This window comes from Panicum virgatum, chromosome 5K (genome assembly GCF_016808335.1).
Source record: "Panicum virgatum strain AP13 chromosome 5K, P.virgatum_v5, whole genome shotgun sequence".
In the NCBI taxonomy this organism is placed as follows: domain Eukaryota; kingdom Viridiplantae; phylum Streptophyta; class Magnoliopsida; order Poales; family Poaceae; genus Panicum; species Panicum virgatum.
Window position 1 is genome coordinate 22,125,219 of NC_053140.1, and position 23,386 is coordinate 22,148,604.

General features: G+C 46.5%; 4 protein-coding genes across 4 annotated transcripts; 3 read left to right on the plus strand and 1 right to left on the minus strand.

The window, feature by feature from the left end:
- Window positions 1-282: 282 nt before the first annotated feature.
- Window positions 283-2,010, plus strand: LOC120709788 (probable glutathione S-transferase GSTF1; the record flags this gene model as incomplete). The annotated part of the gene is made up of 3 exons (XM_039995438.1): window positions 283-549; window positions 728-776; window positions 1,389-2,010. Coding segments are annotated over 3 exons (768 nt in total), but the record flags the coding sequence as incomplete, so codon positions are not given.
- A 6,684-nt stretch (window positions 2,011-8,694) lies between these two features.
- On the plus strand, window positions 8,695-10,821 carry LOC120710598. Its single transcript, XM_039996234.1, has 3 exons — window positions 8,695-9,096; window positions 9,525-9,643; window positions 10,582-10,821. The coding sequence occupies exons 1-3, from the start codon at window positions 8,749-8,751 to the stop codon at window positions 10,613-10,615; spliced, it is 501 nt and encodes a 166-aa protein (XP_039852168.1). The 5' UTR covers window positions 8,695-8,748; the 3' UTR covers window positions 10,616-10,821.
- A 2,760-nt stretch (window positions 10,822-13,581) lies between these two features.
- On the plus strand, window positions 13,582-14,763 carry LOC120706946 (probable glutathione S-transferase GSTF1). Its single transcript, XM_039991706.1, has 3 exons — window positions 13,582-13,923; window positions 14,014-14,062; window positions 14,154-14,763. The coding sequence occupies exons 1-3, from the start codon at window positions 13,774-13,776 to the stop codon at window positions 14,615-14,617; spliced, it is 663 nt and encodes a 220-aa protein (XP_039847640.1). The 5' UTR covers window positions 13,582-13,773; the 3' UTR covers window positions 14,618-14,763.
- A 1,272-nt stretch (window positions 14,764-16,035) lies between these two features.
- LOC120706945 (asparagine--tRNA ligase, cytoplasmic 1-like) lies at window positions 16,036-20,280 on the minus strand. The gene is made up of 6 exons (XM_039991705.1): window positions 19,675-20,280; window positions 17,858-18,451; window positions 17,499-17,749; window positions 17,076-17,205; window positions 16,855-16,913; window positions 16,036-16,513 (listed from the first exon to the last, which is right to left on the minus strand). The coding sequence occupies exons 1-6, from the start codon at window positions 20,140-20,142 to the stop codon at window positions 16,330-16,332; spliced, it is 1,686 nt and encodes a 561-aa protein (XP_039847639.1). The 5' UTR covers window positions 20,143-20,280; the 3' UTR covers window positions 16,036-16,329.
- Window positions 20,281-23,386: the final 3,106 nt, after the last annotated feature.

Sequence of the window (23,386 nt, forward strand, 5' to 3'; positions counted from 1 at the left end):
TTGTGACCATCATCACCAGCATCAAGCCCAACCTTTAGAAGTGCAGCTTAATTTGAAGTTAAGGACCCAAAGTGGAGTGTTGAGCCAGCCATATCCATGAAACTGGAGTCGCCCAAGCTTTTGGTCATCAGACTGACAGCTACACGTAATCCTGATTATTGCTACCCCATTCAGCTGACCAATGCGCTGACGTCACGGAAAGCCATCAACGCTGTCATATGTGTAGTTTTCTTGTTCTTGTTTGTAGCTAAAATATCCTAACAAGCCTTAACGCCGCTATAAAAATGGGGCCGCAACCATTGGCCGACCTACCACACGCCTCCAGGTAAAGACATCAGCCATCAGGTGCTGAAACTCTCGACTTGGCAGCTCAGGACAGGTGACAGGAGCCATGGCGCGGTGGCGCCAGTGAAGGTATTTGGGTCGGCGATGTCGACGAACGTAGCAAGAGTGCTGGTGTGCCTCGAGGAGGTCGGCGTCTGCTACGAGGTCGTCGACGTCAACTTTGCCGCTGGCGAGCACAAGGGCCCCGAGCACCTCGCGCGAAACGTATGTGAGATCCTGACTCCCAGACGTTTATTTCTTCTTTCTTGGATTTCCTGTTTTACTTGGTACAACAATAAGAGGTGAGCTGTGCATAATCCCCTACTTATTTTATTTAGGATTTAGGAATACACAATTTCGGCCTTGATTAAACCGTTGTCACTTCCTTTTTACTTTTTTTCAGCCATTTGGACAGATTCCAGCCTTTCAGGATGGAGAGCTAATGCTCTTTGGTGAGTTCCTTTTTAGATTAAGTAGTAAATTCCAACAGTAATAATGGTTTGATATAATAGAAATAAACCACCACATCACTGATCGGGAAACAAAAGATGGGAAGTTTTCATTGTTTTTTCATAATCAAACAAGGGATGTTTTGTTGCATACTCTATTTTATTTTTGGTAGAAATGATTTTGGAACATATGTCCAGCATCTTGGAAAAGAGACAAATCACCTTCCTCATGCTTGGAACAGTCTGCAGTACTGCAGAGGGACTCATCCCACTAACACGTGGACTCAGTGCGGTCAGGCCCACATGTCAGTAGGAGTGAGTCGTACTGCAGAGGAACTGTTACCGCTTGGTATGTCATAGGCTATAGCAGGATATAAAATTTAAAATTGTATTTTCCTTATAATAATACTATATAAAGGTCCAAAACGTGTCATGATACATTTCACTGTATGATTAGCATATATAATTATATATGCCGGCACAAACTATCCTGACAGTTTGGCAACTGATGGTATGGTATCACCCAAGGTAAAATGTTACTCTAGCTGATGTCTGTATTAAGGATTATGCATACAGATAACTAAATTAAACATGTGTTTACCTCTTCTCTAATAGATTCTCGGGCAATTTCAAGGCATGTGCTCCGCAAATACAAGACCGCCGAGGTGGACCTGCTAAGAGAAAGCAACCTCCAAGAGTCTGCGCTTGTCGATGTTTGGCTGGAGGTGGAGGCACACCAGTACGACCCTGCCATTTCTCCCATCATCTACCAGCACTATCTTGTGCCGATGCGAGGAGGAACTCCCGACCAGAAGCTCATCGGCGAATGCATCGAGAAGATGAAGAAAGTGTTGGGCGTGTACGAGGCACGGCTATCCGAATCGAAGTTCCTGGCAGGGGACTTCGTCAGCCTAGCAGATCTCAGCCATTTCCCGTACACGGTCTACTTCATGAGGATGCCATATGCATCGGTCTTGGATTCCTACCCGAGTGTCAAGGCATGGTGGCAGGAACTGATGTCAAGGCCAGCAGTCCAGAGGGTCGTCTGCCAGCTGCCCAAGGAATGATAATCACAAAAACACCAGGGCAAGTTTAGAGCAAACTTTGTGTAGTCTATGATTTAATTTGTAGTTGAGGCATGTTAAACTACTCAAGTTTTACCTACTGCTACAAAAGCTTGTATATATGGTGCTCCGTTCTAAATTATGGTTTATTTAACTTTTTTTTCTCAAGTTTGCCTTCCTTCTTTCACGCGTGGACCTGATTGGCATCTCCCCTGATTCTGTTTCTCACTACTAGAAAAACAGCTAAAGGTACTGGTTCAAATTGGCCTTTGGTACCGGTTATTGTAACCGGTACCCCGGAAGTGGTACCAAAGGCTCGAGCCTCTGGTACCGGGTAAAATAACCGGTACCTAATGGCTCATTGTACCAAAATATTCATGCAAAAATATCCTTTGGCTGGGAATTGAACCCGCGACATCTAGCCTCGTGCGTTTCTCCTTTACAATCTCACCTACGCAACAGTTTTGATCGAGAAGGAGATATTTTCCTTTTCAAGTAACCCATGGTTGAGCCTAAGGTACCGGTTGGTAATACCAACCGGTACCTAAGACTCCTAAGGCACCGGTTGGTAACATCAACCGGTACCTAAGGCTCGTCTATAGGTACCGATTGATGGCACCACCCGATACTAATGTAAAAATTACCACCCAGTACCTATAGAGAGCCTTAGGTAGCGGTTGATATTACCAACCGGTATCTAAGGCTCATTTATAAATTCCATCCACCCCAAAAGTAACGGTATGGAGATAAACCGGTACCTATGTTAGCATAGGTACCGGTTCATCTCCATACTGGTACTTTTGGGGTAGACCTAAGGCTTGTTTTCTAGTAATGTCTATAAGTCATGGTAGTTGAGATTGCCTAGGATTAGGTCCATATATATTGTAACCTGAGTCTTGTTAGAAGCGACGGCGAATAAATGATGAAGAACAACAAGATCAATCGCAGGAGACACGGGGATTTAACATGGAAAAATCGTCCAATGTGGTTTGGAAAAAGACCACGGGCGCCAGCCAGTAAATCTTCACTATATCGGGTGTGTGTTTACAACGCCTAATGGCGGCTTACAAGAGGAATGATTCAATGACGAGCAAATTCTAAAAGGTATATAAACCGGACCAAACCTCCGGCTCGCTCTGACCCAAGCCTCCGGCAACGGGCCTCCGCTTCGCTCTGTCGGAAGTCGGCCTTTTCTTATGCAATAAATTTGGATCACAATATAACAAGTCTCTCAGTTGAATACAATCAGATATTGCATGACCTAATCCGCTATCAGTGGCATGCTTAATCAATACAAGTTCTTCTAAAATGACTTAAATTTGATTATGTTTGCATAAATTTTTTGAACAAGATAAGTGGTTAAACTTGAGATAAAAAAGTCAAACAAACTATAATTTGTGAAGGATGTGACGAAATTTTCCCTTTCTACCCATCGCAAACAGCCCCTCGCCGGCGCACCCCTGTGGCTACCCTCTGTTTTTGCTAGCCTAGTCTCTGACTTAGTGATGTCTTTACTAAAATTTTTTGAGGTAACTGCAGTATTTTGCTGAATGAGTCAAACCCGTCAGGCTAGTATACTAGCTAGTCTTCTTACAACAATTCCTCCACTGTGGAGTGACACACATCGTGGAAGAATCTTCGCATCCTATACACGCACAAGAAAATGAACCATGGTTTACTATGGACTCCTCTTCTTTTTCTTCTTCGAACCACAAAAAATTTAAGGTCGATGGTGATGATTATCCGGTTTAACATTTCTTCTTCTTGGACCCAAAGAGCATAGTATACTTCTTTTTCTCCAATGGTACAGGCCTAAAACACCTAACTCACATCCTTGGCCATAGTATATAGAGAGAGACATAGTTACTACCTCTGATCTTGGGCGCATAGGAAACTAAGGTAGAGCCATGGCGCCGGTGAAGGTGTTCGGACCGGTGGTGTCCTCAAACGGGGCCCTCGCGGTGCTGCGCGTGGACGAAGTCGAGATCGAGGTCATCAATGTGGAGTTCTATTGCCACTTGCGAGGACAAGGGCCCCAAGCACCTCCGACGTAACGTGTGTGTGATGCAACACTGTTTTTGTATATATCTTGCTCGGTTGGATTATTCCCTATTTTATTGTCTTGGCTTTGTTTGATATGATCGGCGCGTTGTCCCCGCAGGCGACGCGCGGCTCGCCGCCACCGGGCTCCTTAGCCTTGCCACCTCCCTTGCCGCTACAAGAGCGGCTGGCCGGAAGTCCGGCAGCGGTGAGGAAGGTAGCGGCAGGGCCTTCGGCCTTCCACAGCGGACCCGGCCCCCGGTCCCTCACTCCCAGAGCATCTGCATTAGGCTGTCCGTAGTGGGATCTCTATCCCATATGCAATGCCATATGCAGTTTGTTTGTCCACGAAAAACTCCCGCAGCGGGGAGCTCTAAACGACACGCCACTTTACCGTTCGGGCGGAGCGAAGGGAAATTCAAAGCAGGGAGCGGACGAACGGTACATGCCATGTCGGCGTGCTCCCGCCGCCGCTCCCAACTACCCCAAGGCGGAGGAAATGGGGAAGAGGACTAGAGGGGGAGGCAGCGGCGGACTGCAGCCCGTTGCCGAGGAGGAGGGAGGGAGGGAGGCAGAGCTCGTCCCGCTAGGCTGTGTGCCGTCATGGCCGGAGCTCGAGCTCAAGCCGGCGGATCTAGAGGAGCCTGCACGCGCCTCTGCCGGCCTCCACATCCATGTGCCTGAGGAAGGAGCGCGCCGCCAAGCTCGAGCCCGCTCGTCGCCGTCCGCACCGGGGAGGGCCGAGCTCGAGGCCGCTCCCCGGCCGCAGCTCACCGGCCGCGCGCTCCCCAGCCGCGCGCTTGCCGGACGCCAAGCAAAGGAGAGAAAGGGGAGGGGCACTGCTGGCGAGCCGCGGGAGCTAGGGCAGTGAGCGGGTGCTCTGCCTGTGCTTGCCGGCGCTCCCCCTGCGCTCGCCGGCGACGCGCCCGCCCTCGCTACGCCCGCGCCACAGAGGAGGATGGGGAGCAGGAGAGGAGAGGGTGGGAGGGGGCGTTGAAGTATAGTAGTTGAAATAATTGATTGGAACTCTAGTTGCATGATCCCTAGGTTTCCTTGAGTATACTAGCATGAATAGGACGATAGACACGCTATGCTTACTAGATCTCGGTAGAAGTCGAGTGATTTCTGGTCACTCACGAGATATAGGATATCTCATTATTGTGAATATATGGAATATTGGCATATGTAGGAAAGGAAAAGAATTGGGAGACCGGGCGGGGAGAGGTTAGCCCCGTCTGTGTCGGTTAAGGACCGTTCGTTGTCTGGCCCTGTGATCATGTTTGAATTGTACTATCCGCATACCGAGACTAGGAGGTAGTCGAAACCGATAAGCCGAGTACTGTCTTTCTTCGAAAGTACATAACTTCTACCCACACCTTAGGGCAAGTCGAGTGGCCGCGGAGAATTGGGATTGCATGAGTTTACTTTTGGTGGTCTCTAGTAGGGCTCGGCTGACTATATGCAGGTGGGGTGGTTCTGTAGTTCGAGGCGGGGAGGGGAAAGGTTGGTGTGTGGGGTCCGACGGGGCTTTTGCGTGCCGTGTTGGTTAGGTCCACCTTGCAAGGTTATAACGGATCGATTCGCCGTCAGTCGCTCTCGGATATAAGCACCTTGATTGCAGCACCGCATCGTAGTAATGCTTTATAGAATATAAGTGATGTTTGGAAATTGTTATCCTGGGTTAATATTCTATGTTTGTTATGGTTGCTTAGAAGATGCAAATACTAGTCGATGATTTAAACATATAGAATATGGTGCTAAAAGTTGAAATTAAGGATTCACTTTAGAGGTTTTTTCTGCAAAATAACCACCAGCCAAATGCCTTGCATGTCTAGGTATGTGGGTTAAGTTATACCACTTGTCGGGTAAGTCTTGCTGAGTATTAGTTGCTCAGGGCTTTTGTTGAAACATTGTTTCAGGGCACACAGACGTAGACTTATGTCCCTACTGTGTTAAGTTCATCCGTCGGGACGCAGAGGGATGGGAGGTTGTGGAGCCAGACACTTAGTTAGGGAACTCGGTGTCCACTTGTGGTAGTTGTAGGTCCTCTATGCGAACCTTAGTTTTGGCAATGTAAAGTTGTAAATTATGTTTGTATTCAAATTTGGTTTGTAAAATTTATGGCGGAGTCTTGTGTATATTGTTGTATTTTCGAACTTGTATCGTGCTTGTACCATCTGCGCTCACTTTCGCATGGGACTATCGGTGTTGTTTCGATCGGGACGTGGGCTGAGAAAGGACTGTCAAATGAAACCATTAAGCTAATGCGCCCGATGTGTTCAAATAACGGCCATTAGGCTTAATTTAGAGTTTTAATTTGGCGGTTCCGTCACAGGGCGGAGGACCGCGGGCGCCGTCGGAGTTGAGGGAGGAGGGGCGCCGGCTGGCTGCTAGCTGGCGGGGAACGCCGAGCCGCCGCGTGCGTCAGCCATGGGCGCGGAGCTCCACTACAAGAAACCATTTAATCCATGACGAATTTTCGGTGACGTTTATAAAAACCGTCATAAACAGACACTATCTATGATGATTTATGAATTTTCGTCACAGATTTGCAAATAGCCCATATGGGCTCTAATTTGGGCCCAATTTTTGTGACAAACCATTGAAAACGTCACAGAATGAAAATAGAAATCGTCACGGATTTAATATCATGCTCAAACCACAATGATGATAAAAAATGCGATATAGTTAACATGAGCCCACGAATCACCATAAGATACCGAGTTCACGTATGCATCCAATTTGCAACATAATATTTTGTACAAGCTTAAATCCAGGTTTTTTATTTTTAAAATTTCTGTAGCATAAGAAAATCGCTCGTTATTTTATCTTGAAAAAAAATCATTCTAGCCCATCTCAACATTTTCTTGGGCTGTAGTAAAAATTTGGAGAAAAAAAAACCAACGGCCTAGCTCTTTCTCACGTGTCTGGCCCGAGCTTGCCGCAGCAGGAGGACCAGCGGAGGGGAAAAAATGGCCGCAGCAGGACAAGCAGATGAGAATTGAACCTGGGTCATGGTGTTTAGAACCGAGCGCCCTGCCACCACACCACGGCAACAGCTCAGTTGAAATTTCGTATTAGCTTATATATTTATATATTATCTCAAGTTTTAATTCCAAAAATTAAAATGACACGGAGATAGAATTGTGGCTTCGAACCCAAACCTTGATTTATGTTGGTGTCGGGAAACTATAACTAATAATATTTTATAACATGGTTCTACAATGAGGCGCAGATTTGCAACCCTTCTTTTGCACAACAAGTGGCAATGTAAATCAACAAATGTTAATAGGATGGTTAAGGTAAGATTTTATCCAAATTTGAGATATATGTGAAGAAGAAAAGACTTTATGGTGTATAAACTTCAAAATTTGAGTTGAGTAATATGTAGTAATGTGAGAGATCCATCCATTTTGTGAAGAATATTTACGCTAATTTTAGCAAAATCTATTGAAACTTTTATTTCAAGCTTAAACATCAATATAACGATTCTATGACAGTTTCCAAATTTTTTTGAGACATTGTAGATATTATTATCATTATTTTATATTAAGGTTGCAAGTAGAAGTTTGAATTATCTCTAACAAATATTTAAAACTTTCATACATTTTTGGGATATGAGCTATAATAGAATGGGTACACTTAAAATATATTTTTGAGGATTTTTTAGTTATTATTTGAGATACTTGTAGTTCAAATAGTAATTACTTTCAATAAGCATGCATAAATTCATTTAAATGGTACAAAATACTAAATCTATTAAAAAATTCTTGAAAATTCTACATGGAAACTTAGATGTTGTCTATTACATATAAAAATATAATTAGGTGTATATAAATTAATTATTTTACAAGTTACTTCACAAGGGTGTATTAATTAGTTAGTTAAAAATAGAAAAAAACTTTTTTGCACAAAAAGTGGCCATATAAATCTACAAATGTTAACAAGAACATAAAATTAAGGTTGTGTCCAAATTTAAGGTGTATATGAGAAATATATAGATTAAGTTGTATGAAACTTCAAAGTTTGAATTGAGTTATAGAAAACTATATGAGAGATGTATCAATTTGTGAACAATGTATAGTTTCACTTTATTAGAATCATATGAAAGTTTTTTGACAAGCTTATAGGTCTAAAATGTAGTGTCATATTATTTTTTAGAATTTTCTGACCGAATTTGGATATTATTATTTTTATTTTCAATAAATTTGTGCATAGAAGCTTGAATTGTCCCTAACAAACATTTGAATCATTCATCTATTTTTCAGGTTATGGGCTAAAATTGTATATGTTTGCTTAATTATATTTTTTAAAATTTTTTAAATATTATTCAAGATACTTATAGTTCAAATAGTAATTACTTTTAACAAGCATGCGGAAATTCATTTAAATGGTAGAAAATGACAAATCTGTTTAAAAATTCTTGAAACTCCTGCATGCCAACTTAGATGTTGTCTATTATATTTACAAATATATTAGTGCACATTAGATAATTATTTTTATATGTTACTTCATAATGGGCAATAAAATAAAAAAGAAAAAGAGAAATATTAATAAGCAGAGAAGGAATGAAGAAATGTTTGGGCCCAAATGGCCCATTCATCTCCAACCGTCCATTGCTGATCTGATGGTTGTGATCATGATACCAGGCTATATAATCTGTTGCATCCCCATCCAAACCCTAACTCCCTCTCAACCCTATCCCCTCCCTGCCTCCCCACTCCGCCTGCCGCGGGGCACTCCGCTCTCCCTCTCTCTAGCATCGTCCACCTCTCTCTCTCTCAGGCGGCGCTGGCACTGGCGGCGTGGGCGGAGGGCGGGCTGCACGCGCGCCTGGCTGCCACGCTACTCCCCTACGCGGCGCGGCTGGCATGGGCGCCGCTCATGCTAGGTCACGGCGTGGCGCACGCGGGCCTCGCGTGCTGCGCGGCCATGGCCGCCGATGCCTTGGCGTGCGCGCTCGGGTGTGGCGCCGTGAACCCCATCTCCGGGGACCTCGCCAAGCCCGCTCGTCGCCTCCAACTCGATCTCTTCTGTTGTGTGCCACCGTGCGGATGTATCAGGTGCACCTCCTCCAACTCCCCCAGTTCCTGCTCCGGCTCATCCCCTCCATGTTCCCCTTCCCCTTCTCATCCCCTCGTTCTTGCTCGGGTTCGCGTCAGATGCGTCGGCAGCTACTCCCATGCCGGTCTCGAGTCAATCAGCGGTGTCTTGCCCAGGTGCATCTCTACTCCCCCTTTGCCTCTTCCTCCTCTCATTCTGGATCTAGAGAGATTCGTAGTGTTAGGTATGGACTGATTTTGGATTAGAGCTGCTCGTTCACATCCGGCTATAAGAGGCAAGCAGCGTTTGCAACCTGACCTTTCTCCCCTTGGAGAAGTCTATAATTTCCTTGATTCATTTTTTCAGTTCGCTACTTCTTTTTAATCAATCTAGTTCGGATTACATCATCAATTTTGTTAATCTTGTGTCTGAGAATGCACCATAGTTTTGTTTTGAACTTCGACATCAGTGTATGAGCACAGCCTATCATTATAATCTGAACATTCATATGGCTTGTTTGTGCGAGTAAAAATTCAGAGCAGCAACATTGCTGCCCTAATGTGATTTCTGACCTGTGAGTGAATAAGTGCCTCTCTTCTTTCAGGTAGCACCAAGCCTGGCTCCCATTGAAGATACAACATTGGCGGCCATTGCAGACCCTGGATCCAGCAGCAAAGAGTATATTCGTGATGCAAGCAACGTGTTCGACCGAATGCTGGAAAGGTATTGCTTCACTCTTGTACATGCTTGTGTTGTGAATTTTTTTTGTTGCTAGACCGCTGGTGCCATTTAATGATGCTCTGAAAGTCTCTAGTCTGAACTTGTAATGCAATCTCTGAACTCCTAATGCTCTTAGTCCTTGAAAAGTTAAACTTGAAAATTGTTCTGTATAGTGATTTGTTTCCTTGGAATGATGCTCTGAAGTTTGAACTTATAATAATGCTAGTCTGAACCATGACACTCTAATTAAGAATGACAATTGAAACTTTTATGCATAAGTTTTTTGAACCTGTAACTAAGCAGCTATACAACCTTGATGTAAACTTGAAATTTCATCTGAATATTTGATTACTGTTTGGCTCCTGGTGCCTGCTGATGTGTGTCAGGGCCATTGTCTAATCTATCTTCTTCAAATTAATTTTCAAGTGTGGCAGGGGCATTTGGTGGTTTAGACCCAGGGTCAGGTCAAGTCCATCTCAATTCTCTTACCTGACTGTTACTGTTTAAGAATGATACTATGTTAATAGAGTGAAATCTTAAATATGCAAGTTGTAGTACTACTGTTCACCTGCTGGCCTATATTGCTATATGCAGAATGAGCCACTAAAGTCATATAGATTACATTGTGCTATTCTATGATTTTTTATTGTGTTTGATAAAACAAATAATAGGTCATCCAAGCTCCTGAAGGCTTTGCATTGAGAAATTAAAACTGATATGAGTGATTTTTGTTCTTGTATAATCTTTTTCGTTTAGTGCCTACTTCCTATTGTTTATGTCAATGTTACCTTACCAAATCTCAAATGCTACTCAGATGTTACCTTGTCTATTATGAGGCCTCGATCATATTATTCTGTTGTTTCATGAACATTGCATTCTTATATCAAAACTCATTTTGATGTGTCCAATTCTCTTCTCACTCTTGGGCTTTTGAATTTCAGGTTCAGATTTATTTGCCTCATGATCAACAGCTGATTCTTATTGCTAAGCCTTAGGTGCTGGTGCTTCTTGTGCATAAATGTATGCATCTTATGAGATGCTGAACCGAAAATTTATGATGTTGTATGTATGTGATGTTATGCTAGTTCAGAACCTATGTTAATTGTCACCAAAGTAGTAGCTTTGTAACTTCTTTTGGGCTGAATTGATCATTTTTTCTGATGAATGGGCTGAATTTTTTATGGGCTTGTATGATTGGCTATTTAATGGGGTTACAATTTGAGTGGAATTATAGTGGGCTCAAAAATGGCCCATTGTAGCGGCCTAGTTCCAAAATGGACCCAATAACAAGTGGGCTAGGCGCTCTTAAAAAAATGCCACATAATCAGCCATGTTGGCCACCACGTCATCTGCCATGTCATCGTCCACGTGGATGGCCATGTCATCATCCACGTTGGCAGCCACATCACTGTTGGCTACCATGTCATCATTCACATTGGCAGCCACATCACTATCCATGTCAGCTTGAATCCGCGATGTTTACTTTCGTCGCTAAAACTGGGCTAACTGGGCCTCGGGCTGCTCTACGACGGTCAAAAACCATCATGGATCGCTTCAATCTGCGACGGTTTTGACGTTTTGAAGAATCGTCGATAGATTTAATCAATGACCCTCAATCAACAACGGAATCTCAAACTGTCATGGATGGTGAATTATGACGGATTTTCAATGATCCGTGACAAAATGATTCCGTCGCAAAATAAATAGTATGTTGTAGTGCTTGATGGGCCATGCGCGGAGCTCGATGGGAGCCCGGCAGCCCGGTCGCCACGCGCCACCGCGGCTCCCGCCTCGTGCGCGGCCGCTGCTACTGTCTTGCCCCGCGCGCCGCCGCAACGCAGAGGAGAGGGAGGCCGCTCGCCACCCCGGTGGAGAGAGAGAGGGGGCCGAGAGGGGTAAAAAATCTAATGTGTGGGTCCCACCGGCTAGTAGTTGGTATAGAGTGGAGATATAGAGGATGAACCGGTGCAGCGGAACTGAATATAGAGAATAGAATTTTGATGACCAGACAAGAATATTCCTTTTAGAGAGTGAATTTGGAGTACCACGAGTGCGCAAAGCCTTAGGCAGAGGAGTGCTCCAGGGGGGCGGCTTGGTCGGTACCGGCACGGACGCGGCGATTCAAAGTGGGTTTGGCTAGATCTAGGGCCCTAGGGGCTTGATTTGCTCGTTCCCCGACTGGACACTGCTCTGGCAGCACGGTGGCCGCCCGACCTGGTGTGGTGAAGAGTGATGTTGTCAGGGCTCCGAAGCTTGGCCTAGTTTGAGCCACCACCCAGACCTGCCGCCGAGCTGCATTGCGCGATCTGAGTGCCGCTAGGCGGCAAGCTTGCTGCGAGGTGGGGGTGGCGGCGCCAGGTCCTGGAATGATGTGGCTGGATCCGGACTCGCCCGAGGTGCAGGTGTGTTGGCGGGATATGGGGTGGCAACTACGGCTCCTGGTGGCGGTGGAGGAGTTGCTGAGTCTCGTCAGCCCTCGAGGGGCGGACAACTAGCATTTGCATCTCTAGTGGGCACACCGCTCGAATATAGTTGGGGATGGTCTCTTTGATATCGAGCCACTAGCGCAGGTTTGTGAATATGGCTGCGGAGAGCGCAGAGAGAACTCTTAGTCTGGTTTCACGCCGGCTCGGCAATGGCGCTGCTTCTTGCGTCGTTTTACTTCATGAAGGCTTTGTCGATGCACTACCCTTACTACATAGCTTTGTTGATCTGGGTGCTATGGGAAACCGCTTGAGGGAATCTTAGTTGGCATTATGCCGGCGTTGATATTGGTGACACCTTTTGGTGCCATTTTCTCGCTGGAGGCTATGTCGATCTCTCTCTACACTTATGCGCTAGACGGAGGTTTACGTGAAGAGACTTGGCAAATAACAGATAATCCGAACACAAGTTTCTAAGCAGACGAGAGATGTGATTGATTGATACCATTGTAAGGTTGAACGAAGAACAAGATTGAAGTTTAGTTTTCTAATTTTATTTTTTATTTATAATTTTCTTTCTTATATATGTCGTTTAAGAATTCTAGTTACTATTGTGGTAGTCATTCCTATATGAATAATCAAGGTCGGAATTTTTTTCATAATCTAAAAAAATTCGAGCCATGTAATTGGAGTATTCGACCAGAATCCTGGACAATTCCTAGGCATCTGCTTCGCAAAATACAAGACCCCCGAGGTGAACCTGTATGCTGATCGAGGGAGGGCAAACTGGAAGCTAAGAGACTGCGCTCGACGACATTTGGCTGGACGTGGAGGCTCACCAGTACGACCCTTGCCATCGCCCGCATCATCTACCAGCACATCCTCGGGCCGATGCAGGGTGGAACCCGGCCCCAACCAGGAGCTCATCGATGACTCCATCGAGAGAAGATGAACAAAGTGCTCGACGTGTACGAGGCGCAGCTGTTCGAGTTCAAGTACCTGGCAGGAGACTTCGTCAGCTTGGGCAGACCTCAGCCACACTTCCCGTGCACGGTCTACTTCATAGCCACGCCGGATGCGTCGGTGCTCGATTCCTACCCCAAGGTTGAGCAGTCCAGATCGCTCGTCGTCTTCCAGCTGCCCAAATACTGATAATATCATACATATACATCATGACATCGCTTTCTTATGTGTATTTTTACAGTGTGCACTTCTATAATTTGTGAATGTTATTTTGCAAATCAGTTACATGAAAATAAATGGAATATCGAACGTATCGGATATTTGAAGTCAAATGGTTCTGTTGAAACTTCCATATTGAATTATTGCCTGCTAAATGTGTTGTCAAGCACCTCCTATGACCCTTTCAGAAAAAAAAAGGCACCTCCTATCACGTGTCGCTTCTGATGGTGAGAGCCTGAGAGAAGTCGAAACTCTAATCCCTCTGTTAGAGACCAATTCGTTCCAAAAGGCAAAAGGCCATGCACTCGCAGTACCTTTCTGTTCTGATGGAACCAGTCAAAAGGAATAGACTCCTAAGTCCTATAACCTGCTCACTACAATTCTGCAGTCGCGGTGTCCATGTCCATGTATCCATATCTTCTAAGACCATTTCTTCCCCGTTCCTGTAACCAAACAGCCTGCATCCTTCTAGCTGCTTATATATCTGTGAGCCGATCCAAACGAAGAGGCAAAGGTAAGTAGCGAGCCATGTCGCCGGTGAAGGTGTTCGGGTCGGCAGCGTTCACGAACGTGGCGCGCGTGCTGGTGTGCCTGGAGGAGGTAGGCGCCGAGTACGAGGTCGTCGAAGTCGACTTCCATGATATGGAGCACAAGGGCCCCGAGCATCTCGCCAGAAACGTAAAGAGACAGTTCTCGATTGGTTCAGTTTCAGACTGCCAAATACCTACCGCGATCGTCGCAACTTGATTTGCTCTCTTTGCATTCCAGCCGTTTGGACAGGTCCCGGCGTTCCAGGATGGAGACCTGATGCTCTTCCGTAAGTTTGGCTCCTCACTCATCACTCTACAAGATAATTTCGTTGAGAATTTTCAATAAGGAGATACGAGAATCCTGTCTCTGATCCTCAGAGTCCCGAGCAATCTCCCGTTATGTGCTCCGAAAGTACAGGACGCCGGACGACGGCACCAACCTCCTGCGGGACGGTGACCTCCAAGGATCCGCGCTCGTCGACGCCTGGCTGGACGTGGAGGCGCTGCAGTACGAGCCGGCGGTGCACGCGGTGTTCGTGCAGCACCGCGTCGTCCCGGCGCTGGGCGGGACGCCCGACGAGAAGGCCATCGGCGAGAACGTGGAGAAGCTGAGGAAGGTGCTGGAGGTGTACGAGGCGCGGCTGGGCGAGCGGAGGTACCTCGCCGGCGACGCCGTCAGCCTGGCCGACCTGAGCCACTTCCCCTACACGCACTACTTCATGGGCATGCCGTACGCGGCGGTGTTTGACGCGTTCCCTCGCGTCAGGGCGTGGTGGCAGGACCTTGTGGCCCGGCCGGCAGTGCGCAAGGTCGCCGCCATGATGGACGGCCGCTCTGGTTGATACGGAGGCAACCCTACTATGGAAAGGATTTTAGATGCGGGTAAAAATTATATTTTTACGAGCGGTGTGATATGATTACTGCTACTAGTTTTTGCAACTACAAATATCAATTTTAGGGGTGGTTAATGCACCCGTTCCTGAAAAAACATGTCTACGGGCAGGCAGTGGCGAATCTAGCCTAAAAATGTAGAGAGGGATCATGTCCACTTTCTTTTTCTTTCTCCTCTTCTCTTCTTCTTCCTCCCTCTTCCTCTTCATTGTTTCATCCAAATAATAAAAGGGGGCTTAGATGGGTATCCATGGGTATTAGAGAGGTAGGGGGGCTTAATCCCCCCTAGCCCCCCATGTGGATCCGCCCCTGCGGGTAGGTTACCCATTACCTACCCCGCCGTTGGAAATCGCCCTACAAATTGACTTCCAGTAGTGGGTTAGGGGTGACACGCTTCTATAATTCTTTCCCTCCAAAATATTGTACTATTTTTATGCCAAATTTTTAAAATGGGATTATGAATTAATCTATTGAGATCCAACACTCAAATTTCGATAGCATGATGGTGTCGCGCACGAACAGCCGAAATTGTGTTAAATCACGAGCCTCCTCTCGAATATATAGAGGAGAGCATTTGTAGGGGTGGGTGGGGCGTTACGCGCCCCTACAAATTTATTTCCGTAGGAGGATGACACCCTCACCGGTATCTATAATAATTTTTCTTTAATCTGAAAATTTATTTAATCCAAAAATAGCAAAGCACATAAAAAATGTGAAATTTGTATGAGAGGCCTATTATGGCTTGTAGAACTTAAAAAATTATATCTTGTAACTATATTTTAGTGTATATAATAGTTAGTAGTGTGAAAACATAATGTATAGCTCACCTACCCTACTATCTCATAAAACTTAAGGTTAACTTTGTAGTTTCCACATTCACAATCAATATATTCATAATATTTTTTTCTAGTTTCATGGATCACAATTGGCTTATGGTAAAAATTTCAACTTTTTATGTGTTTTGCCATTATTTTGAATTAAACTAATTTTTTGTATAAATTTGAAAATCTTTTTTAGGGGCGGGTGGGGCATCACCCGCCCTAAATATGGGTTTAGAAGTGGGTGACGTCTCACCTCTAAAAATGTGTGGGTCCCACTTATCCAACTGGGGCCGCATCCTCCATCGTGTGTGGGGCCCACCTGTCGTCGCCGGATTGAGATTCAGTGAGGTACGTTTACGTGACTTGAAAGTTACTGACACGTGAGCCCCACAGATTTTGGGCCCACACATCAGTGACTTTAAGTCATGTAAGGTACCTCCACAGCCAGCTCGTCCCCGTCACGTGGTGTGCGAAGCGAGTAAGCGTATAGGAGCATGCGCTCCACAATCAACAAATCAGGTCAAACTAAAACATGCCGTGAATCTAACTGAGCTTGAAAGATGCAAATATTTCATAGCTGAATAGGCGAAAGAGACCAACTTCACCCCACAAAACTATAATTCCTTACAGTGTTATGATTAAAATTTTGGCTCTAGTTGAGCATTTAACTAACAAAGGCAAATTTAGTACACTGGAAATTACATGACACTAGACAACCGTACCAGTATACTCCAATATATCTAATGTGCAAAGTAGGGCAACTGATCGGCAAAATCATTCCAAAATCTTGCCAGCATGTTGAATGAATCAATTCGCATCTGTTTAACCAAAGTCTTCAAAGATTACAGGTCAGCCCTCCCTGGGTACCTCGGGAAGGGTATAACATCTCTGATGTTCTCCATACCAGTGGCAAAAAGAATCATCCTTTCGAAACCCAACCCAAAGCCGCTGTGCTTTACGGACCCAAAGCGGCGGAGGTCTAAGTACCATTCATAGGGTTCCAAAGGCAAGCCAGCGTCAAGTATCCTGTCAAGCAAATTTGTTGTATTATCAACTGAGCAGATAGATGAAATCTCGTAGAATGGCAAACATACATATACAACAGTACACACATTTACTATTTTGGCATGCTCAACATCACATTTAATCTATGTGTTGCATAGATGCTGTCACATACAGTAGTGACCTCAACTGAGGAAAGAAGTTAAACATCCAGTGTATAGATTGCAATGAAGATAAGATGTGGCTTACGTCAAGAGTACGACGAGTAGCAATACTATATATTTCCAAAAGCTAAGTTGAATACCACTAGACAAGTCAAAAAGGAAAAACTAAATATCTTTATCTTGAAGTTGAGTACCACATACCTCTGTTTGAGAACATCTAGACGTTCCTCCCTTTGACTTCCACCAACCAACTCACCAACCTTCAAAAACATTCAAGCACAAAAATGAGTGACAAGGAAAAACCAGCAATAAATGAATATCCCACTGGACCCAAAAGTGCGCAAAACTTCCCTCCCTACAATACAAATGAACATGTGCACCGATATGGGCAGAGGTTTGATGTATGAGAGGCTTAGCTATACCTTGGGCACAAGAACATCCATTGCAGCCACCGTCTTGTCATCATCATTGAGCCTCATATAAAATGCCTTTATTCCTTTTGGATAGTTATAAACAATAACTGGCTTCTTAAATATATCCTCCGTCAAATACCTTCAACATTGCATGACAAGAATTGAAATTTCAAATACAACAACAACAACAACATAGCCTTTTTTCCCAAGCAAGTTGGGGTAGGCTAGAGATGAAACCCAAAAGAAATAAGTTCAAAGTTCAGGCACATTGATAGCTAGTCTCCAAGCGCTCCTATCCAAAGCTATCTCTTTAGAGATATTCCAATCCTTAAGGTAATTGAAATTTCAAATAAAGCACAAAAAACTACATTTGAAAAAGGAAATCCATAATCCCTTAAAAAGAAAAAAGGCATCAAATTCTGATGTGCATACCTTTCGTGCTCAGAGGCTAAATCAATTCCCCATTCAACTTTGTTATCAAACTTCTTGTCAGTAACATTTTTCAAGAGCTCCACAGCCTTTGTATATGAAATCCGCACAAAAGGAGTTGAGGAAACGAGCTCCAGACGTTCAATTGCACTCTTATCATAATTTTTCACCATGAATTCCATATCTTCCCGGCAATGGTCAAGCAGCCACTTGCAAAGGTATTGTATATATTTTTCCGCACAGTTCATATCATCCTGTAAGACAATTGAACAGAATATCTCGTAATTCTTGTACAATTTGTACCATCAAGAGGAAAACTATTTCAGCAGCATTTTAATACAAATGCAATTCATCCTAGTTACCTGCAAGTTTGCAAATGCGATTTCTGGTTCAACCATCCAAAACTCTGCCAAATGGCGTGATGTATGTGAGTTTTCTGCCCGGAATGTTGGTCCAAAGGTATACACGCTACTAAGAGCACATGCGTATGTCTCAACCTGAAGCTGTCCAGACACAGTCAGAAAAGCTTGACGCTTGAAGAAGTCATTTTCAAAAGCTATTGACCCATCATCCCCGCGTGGAATACCAGGCTTTAACTTAGACCTCTCCTCCAGCTTTGAAACATGTTCCTTTGCCCTATTAAGCACATCAACAGCAGCTGATATGTCTTGTTTGCTGGCTTTTGCAGCTTTAAGCTGCGCAACGGCATCTCCTTTCTCCTTGACAATAACTTTAGCTGCCTCGATTTCAGATTCAGAAGGTGCAGGGTTCTCTTTCAATTCCTTTTCAGTTTTTTCAGCCTGGCTAAACAAAGTTGTTACTTGGAACATCTCACCAGCACCCTCACAGTCACTTGTAGTTATTATTGGTGTATGTACATAGAGAAATGCATTCTCGTGGAAGAACCTGTGTGTTGCAAAGGCTAGCTGGTGCCTAATCCTAGCAACTGCACCAATCTGCAAAAATGGTTTGGCATAAATTGGCAGAAGATTGTTGTGTAATGAGCATTTTTTGATACATTTTCCATTCCGGTCAGGATATCAAGTGCAAGATCTAAAAGGATAGATTAATACAACACAGCACAAATTCAAATGCCAGAACTTGAACATATCATGTCAAAATATTACTGAATGAAAAGAGGATTAACAAATACCATGGTTCTACGGCATGTTCACATCCAAAAGGATTAACCAAAAAAAAAGGATATGCTTCTTTTGGCAAGATATCATGTCACAATACCTAACACACCACTCAGAAATGAAAAACCAAATGAGTTTCATACAAGTTTCACATGTCTACAGCCTCAGCCTTGCCGACTCAAACCGATAACAAGTTAGTTCAAACAGCACAATTGTACAGCATTGGGAGAAAAATCAAAACTGAGTAGTGATCATAGATGTAACAATCTGTGGGAAAGGAGAGCTCCCCATGATCACTCAATAATCAGCCTCGAAGAAACATAAAAAGTCAGCGTGTGGTCCATATCCATACACAAATTAAGAAAGAAGGGCAACAAGAAGTTACCCCAGAAACTAAATATGAAGTTGATGGACCAGGTCTATAGGTTTATTGTGCCATATTCCCAATAAGGATGTCCAAACTAGGTCCGCTAAGTGCCTACTAACTGAGCTCTAGAGAGTCAAGACAGATTTAAGCTTGAAAATCAGGCTTCAGGTTCATTTGGTTAGAACATGAGCTTTGCTCAAAAAGCTCAGTTCATTGCAGGGATACAGGTGTGTTGGTTACCAGACTAAAGAGATATGTTGAAAATTACTCATGTGATGCCTTCATAGTGCCCAAATCCCAATTGGCATATTGCAGAATGTGCGAATTCAGAAACTACCATAACAGTAGGCAAGATATAACAGGGATGCAGATGAAGCGCCTATGGTTATTGATCATTTCTTTGTGGTAAACCCGTGAAAGGCAGGGCTCAGGCGTGTTAGTTTAGAGACAAATGAACAAATTCTCATAAGTTGGAGCCGACATTAAAAACGCAAGAGAATATATGTTTCCTATTCAATTGATAACAGAATTGATGAATCCTACCACCAGCTCTGCTGAACATTACTACTAGAATTGCAAGATCTGGGCACCCGCGAGCAAGAGTACATAAACTGAAGGCCAATCAGATCGATAAGATGGAAGGAGAAAAAAAATAAAGGAAAGGGACACACACCGTGTTAGTGCGCGAGCGGAGGTGAACGACATCCCTGAGCTTCTCGAGCGTGAGCTTGACCTTGCCCTTGGGCAGCGGGTAGGCGGCGGCGTCGACCTCGCCGACCTCGAGCACGCGGCTGACCTTGAGCTCGACGTTCTGCTTGGTCCCCTCGGGCGGTTCCTTGATCTCGCCCTCGACGAGCACGGAGGTGCCCGTGGCGGTGAGGCGCGCGAGCGGGTGCACGGCGGCGTCGACAATCACCTGGAGCGTGGAAGCGCAGGAGCCGTCGCTGAGCTCGAGGAAGGCGAAGGTGCCCTTACCCTGCTCCCTGCCCGTCCGGACCCAGCCCCCGACCACGACGCGCTCGCCGGCCCGCGCGGTGCCCGCGGCCAGGACGTCGCGGATGGCGGTGCGGACGGTGGCGGGCTCCAGGTCGCTGCCGAGGGAGGACGCAGCCATCGCCGCCGCAACGGCGTCGGCGGCCATGGGGACGGGGGGGCTGAGGGGGGGCCTGGCGCTCTAGTTGTGGTGGAGGCTGCGGCGGCGGCTGAGGGAGGGGGGGAGTGGTGGGCTTAGGGTTTGGGGTTAATTGTGGTGGCGGGGATTTGTGGTGCGCGGGCGAGTGGCTTTAGCGAATCGGGTCGTGTTTGGGCTTTAACTGATCGGTCCTCATAGGAATCTCGCGCGCTGTGGAATAGGGGAGGGAATACCGATGCGATGCGATGCGACGCGACTAAATTTGGGCGTGATTGGTTTGGTTGTAGTTATCACCCCAGTCCAAGCTCCCGGATTGCGATCTTGGTCCGTTTTGCCTGGTTTTTCCTTTTTTTTTAAAAAAAAAGAGAGTTTTTCAGAGCCTCGCTCTGGTGGTGCAATTGCGTGTGTAGAGGGCACCAAAACAGCTTCGGCGTATGCACAAACTCCGACATGCAGGCCACAGGGGCCATAATTAAGATAGCGTTTGGTTGGAGGAGAATGAGACAGAATAAAGCAGTTCCATTCTAGATTAGAGGGATGGAATGACTCCAACTATGTTTGGTTTGAGATATAAAATCGCTCTATTTTTTAATTGGTTGGAGGAATGAGGATTAGCTACCTCTTATTCCGTTAACTCCCATTTTGTGGAGTCTACCTATCATAGACTAGTCTTCTCCTTCCGCCGCTGCGGCCATGCTTAGCATCTAGCTGCATGACCCCACTGTCGGATTGCTTATCCGGTAAGTCCACCAGGGGTATGCCCGGCAATAGATTTATAGGTGAAGGGGGGATTCCGGAGCCAAAAGCTAGATGGTCGCGAGATGACGCTAAGGTTTAGACAGGTTCGTGCCGCTCGGGAGCGTAATACCCTACGCCCTGTGTTTTTTGTATTGTATGAGCTTGACGACGATGAATGATCAGATGTATTTTCTCTGGGTCTCCTCACGGCGCCTTTATAGGCCAGGTGCCTTGGGTTACAAGTAAGGGAGGATATCTACTCAGGTTGTTACATGGAATCAGGTTGGTTGAGATTCCTAGATATCCGGAATCCATATCCGCGCCTTGATTCTGATCCTCGGAGGAACCTTCCGACGTCCAGCCGAGTGCCTGTCCGCCGGGTAGTCGTGCAGAGTGGTCCTAGCCGAGTAGGTACCCAGTCGGGAGATAACTACTCGGCTGGGAGGTACCCGGATGTACCTCCGTCAAGCCCCCGAGTGCTGAGGAGCTTGAGCCGAATCTTGTTGACTGGTTGCGAAGTTCTTCGGGACTCACATGATGATTCTTGTCTCCCTTCAATCTTCAACGGGATGCGCCCCTGGGCGCACCCGTTGGGTGCAGCCCCCGAGCTTCGGAAGGTTTCGAAAAATATTTTCGAGGGTCAATGAAGAAAGCTTGTCTGTCTAGATCCCCGAGCTGCCTGAGCACTCAGAACACCGTGTTGTCTCATCGTTTTCCCAGTCATTCGTTAGACCGGGTCCACCTGACCCTGGAGTCACGGCATCCAGCCCCCGAGAAGGATCGCTGGCGGTGTCGCGGAGACACGCCGAGTGGTCGCGGCGCCCAGCCCCCTAACAGGGTGGCTGGCGGAGTCGCAGAGACACGCCGAGTGGTTGTGACGCCCAGCCCCCGAGCGGGGTGACCGGCGGAGTCGCGGAGAGACGCCGAGTGGTTGCAGCGCCCAGCCCCCGAGCGGGGTGGCCGGCGGAGTCGCGGAGACACGCCGAGTAGTTGCAGCACCCAGCCCCCGAGCAGGGTGACGGGCGGAGTCGCGGAGACACGCCGAGTAGTTGCAATGCCCAGCCCCCGAGCAGGGTGGCTGGCGGAGTCAAGGAGACACGCTGAGTAGTTTCGGCGCCCAGCCCCCGAGCAGGGTGGCTGGCGGAGTCACGGAGACACGCCGAGTAGTTACGGCGCCCAGCCCCCGAGCAGGGTGGATGGCGGAGTCGCGGAGACACGCCAAGTAGTTACGGCGCCCAGCCCCCGAGCTGGGTGGCAGGCGGAGTCACGGAGACACGCTAAGTGGTTGTGGTGCTCAGCCCCCGAGCAGGGTGGCTGGCGGAGTCGCGGAGATCCGTTGTTCTGCTTTTGTTCCGAGTTGTTCTGTTTTTGTTCCGAAGTTATTTTCGCCATGCTTTCCATATGCGGCGCACCCGTTGGGTTGTAATCAACTCGGAATGTCTTCTATGCAGGCCAAAGTTTAGGAGTTCTAGTCTCCCGCTCCTGTGCCAGAGGGGGATGCAGGGAAGGATGCCGCCGCCCCGGCCAATCTGAAGGAGCCGGAGGCGGCCGACCAGGAGGTATCGTCCGACTCGTCCATTGGAGGTGAGTCAGGCATTGAAGTCATAGGGGCCATTGTCCCTCCCAACCCGTCCGCATCGAGACAGCGGAGGAGGAGGCGGGCCATCCGAAAGATCTCGGCCTCGAAGGCCGGCATGACGGGAGCCCTGCCAAAGGGCATCCACGCCGCCTCGAGGTCGGAGAGCGAGGAGCCGGGGGCAGAGGGTGCCCCCGAATTGTCTGGAGAAGGCACTGGTGTCGGCGCCGGCCGCGCAGAAGGGGAGGCGGTGCTGGGGCTGACGCGCATGGGGGGCATTAGGTCTCCTCTGCTCGTGCCCCGGTCGCAGCCACCTGCCGCACCGTTGAAGTTGTCCTTCATCGCACACTGCAGCGGAGGGTAAGCGAAGTTGGGCTGCTACCCCTTGGTTTTGCTTTTGAATCTTGAATTGCATCTTGATGCTGCGGAAATTTTGACTTCGCAGGAAGAGAAAGGTAGAGGAGTCCGCTGATGAGACCTGCCGGGTCGAGGCGGCTACGTCTCTTCCGTCGGTGGGGAGACCACTGCGGACCGTCGGTGAGGACTATAACTGCCTTAAGGTCCTCTCTTGCAAAACCTTTAGAAGGCTAGTTGTAGATGTATATGTTTACCGTAAACATTGCAAATTTCGTGGATGCTCTGTGGTGATAACATTGCAGCTAAACCTTCATGACACATCGACAATTGGTGATGAAAAGGGGAACACATCATCAACAATAGCTGCAAGAAGATGTTCCCATGGTCGAGCTTATGACCATAAAAACAAAGCACTACCGGGAGATAGCCCGTATTATCATTATTTATTTACTTATTTATTTCCCTTCAATAAAAACAAGTGCATATTCTAGGATGTATTTTTCCTTCGGGTATTTTTGGTCGTTAACCTTTCCAGGGGAAGATCAAGAAGAATGACAGACAAGCAACACCTACGAACATGAG

Bases quoted from the DNA above. Each gene is read 5' to 3' on its own strand.
- LOC120710598 (XM_039996234.1), top strand. From the start codon at position 8,749: ATGGGCGCCGCTCATGCTAGGTCACGGCGTGGCGCACGCGGGCCTCGC. The intron at 9,097-9,524 runs GTGCATCTCTAC...CTCTTCTTTCAG, and splicing joins ATCAGCGGTGTCTTGCCCAG to GTAGCACCAAGCCTGGCTCC. The intron at 9,644-10,581 runs GTATTGCTTCAC...TTTGAATTTCAG, and splicing joins TTCGACCGAATGCTGGAAAG to GTTCAGATTTATTTGCCTCA.
- LOC120706946 (XM_039991706.1), top strand. From the start codon at position 13,774: ATGTCGCCGGTGAAGGTGTTCGGGTCGGCAGCGTTCACGAACGTGGCG. The intron at 13,924-14,013 runs GTAAAGAGACAG...TTTGCATTCCAG, and splicing joins CCGAGCATCTCGCCAGAAAC to CCGTTTGGACAGGTCCCGGC. The intron at 14,063-14,153 runs GTAAGTTTGGCT...TCTGATCCTCAG, and splicing joins TGGAGACCTGATGCTCTTCC to AGTCCCGAGCAATCTCCCGT.
- LOC120706945 (XM_039991705.1), bottom strand. From the start codon at position 20,142: ATGGCCGCCGACGCCGTTGCGGCGGCGATGGCTGCGTCCTCCCTCGGC. The intron at 18,452-19,674 runs GTGTGTGTCCCT...CCATTTTTGCAG, and splicing joins TCCGCTCGCGCACTAACACG to ATTGGTGCAGTTGCTAGGAT. The intron at 17,750-17,857 runs GTAACTAGGATG...ATTGTCTTACAG, and splicing joins TCGCATTTGCAAACTTGCAG to GATGATATGAACTGTGCGGA.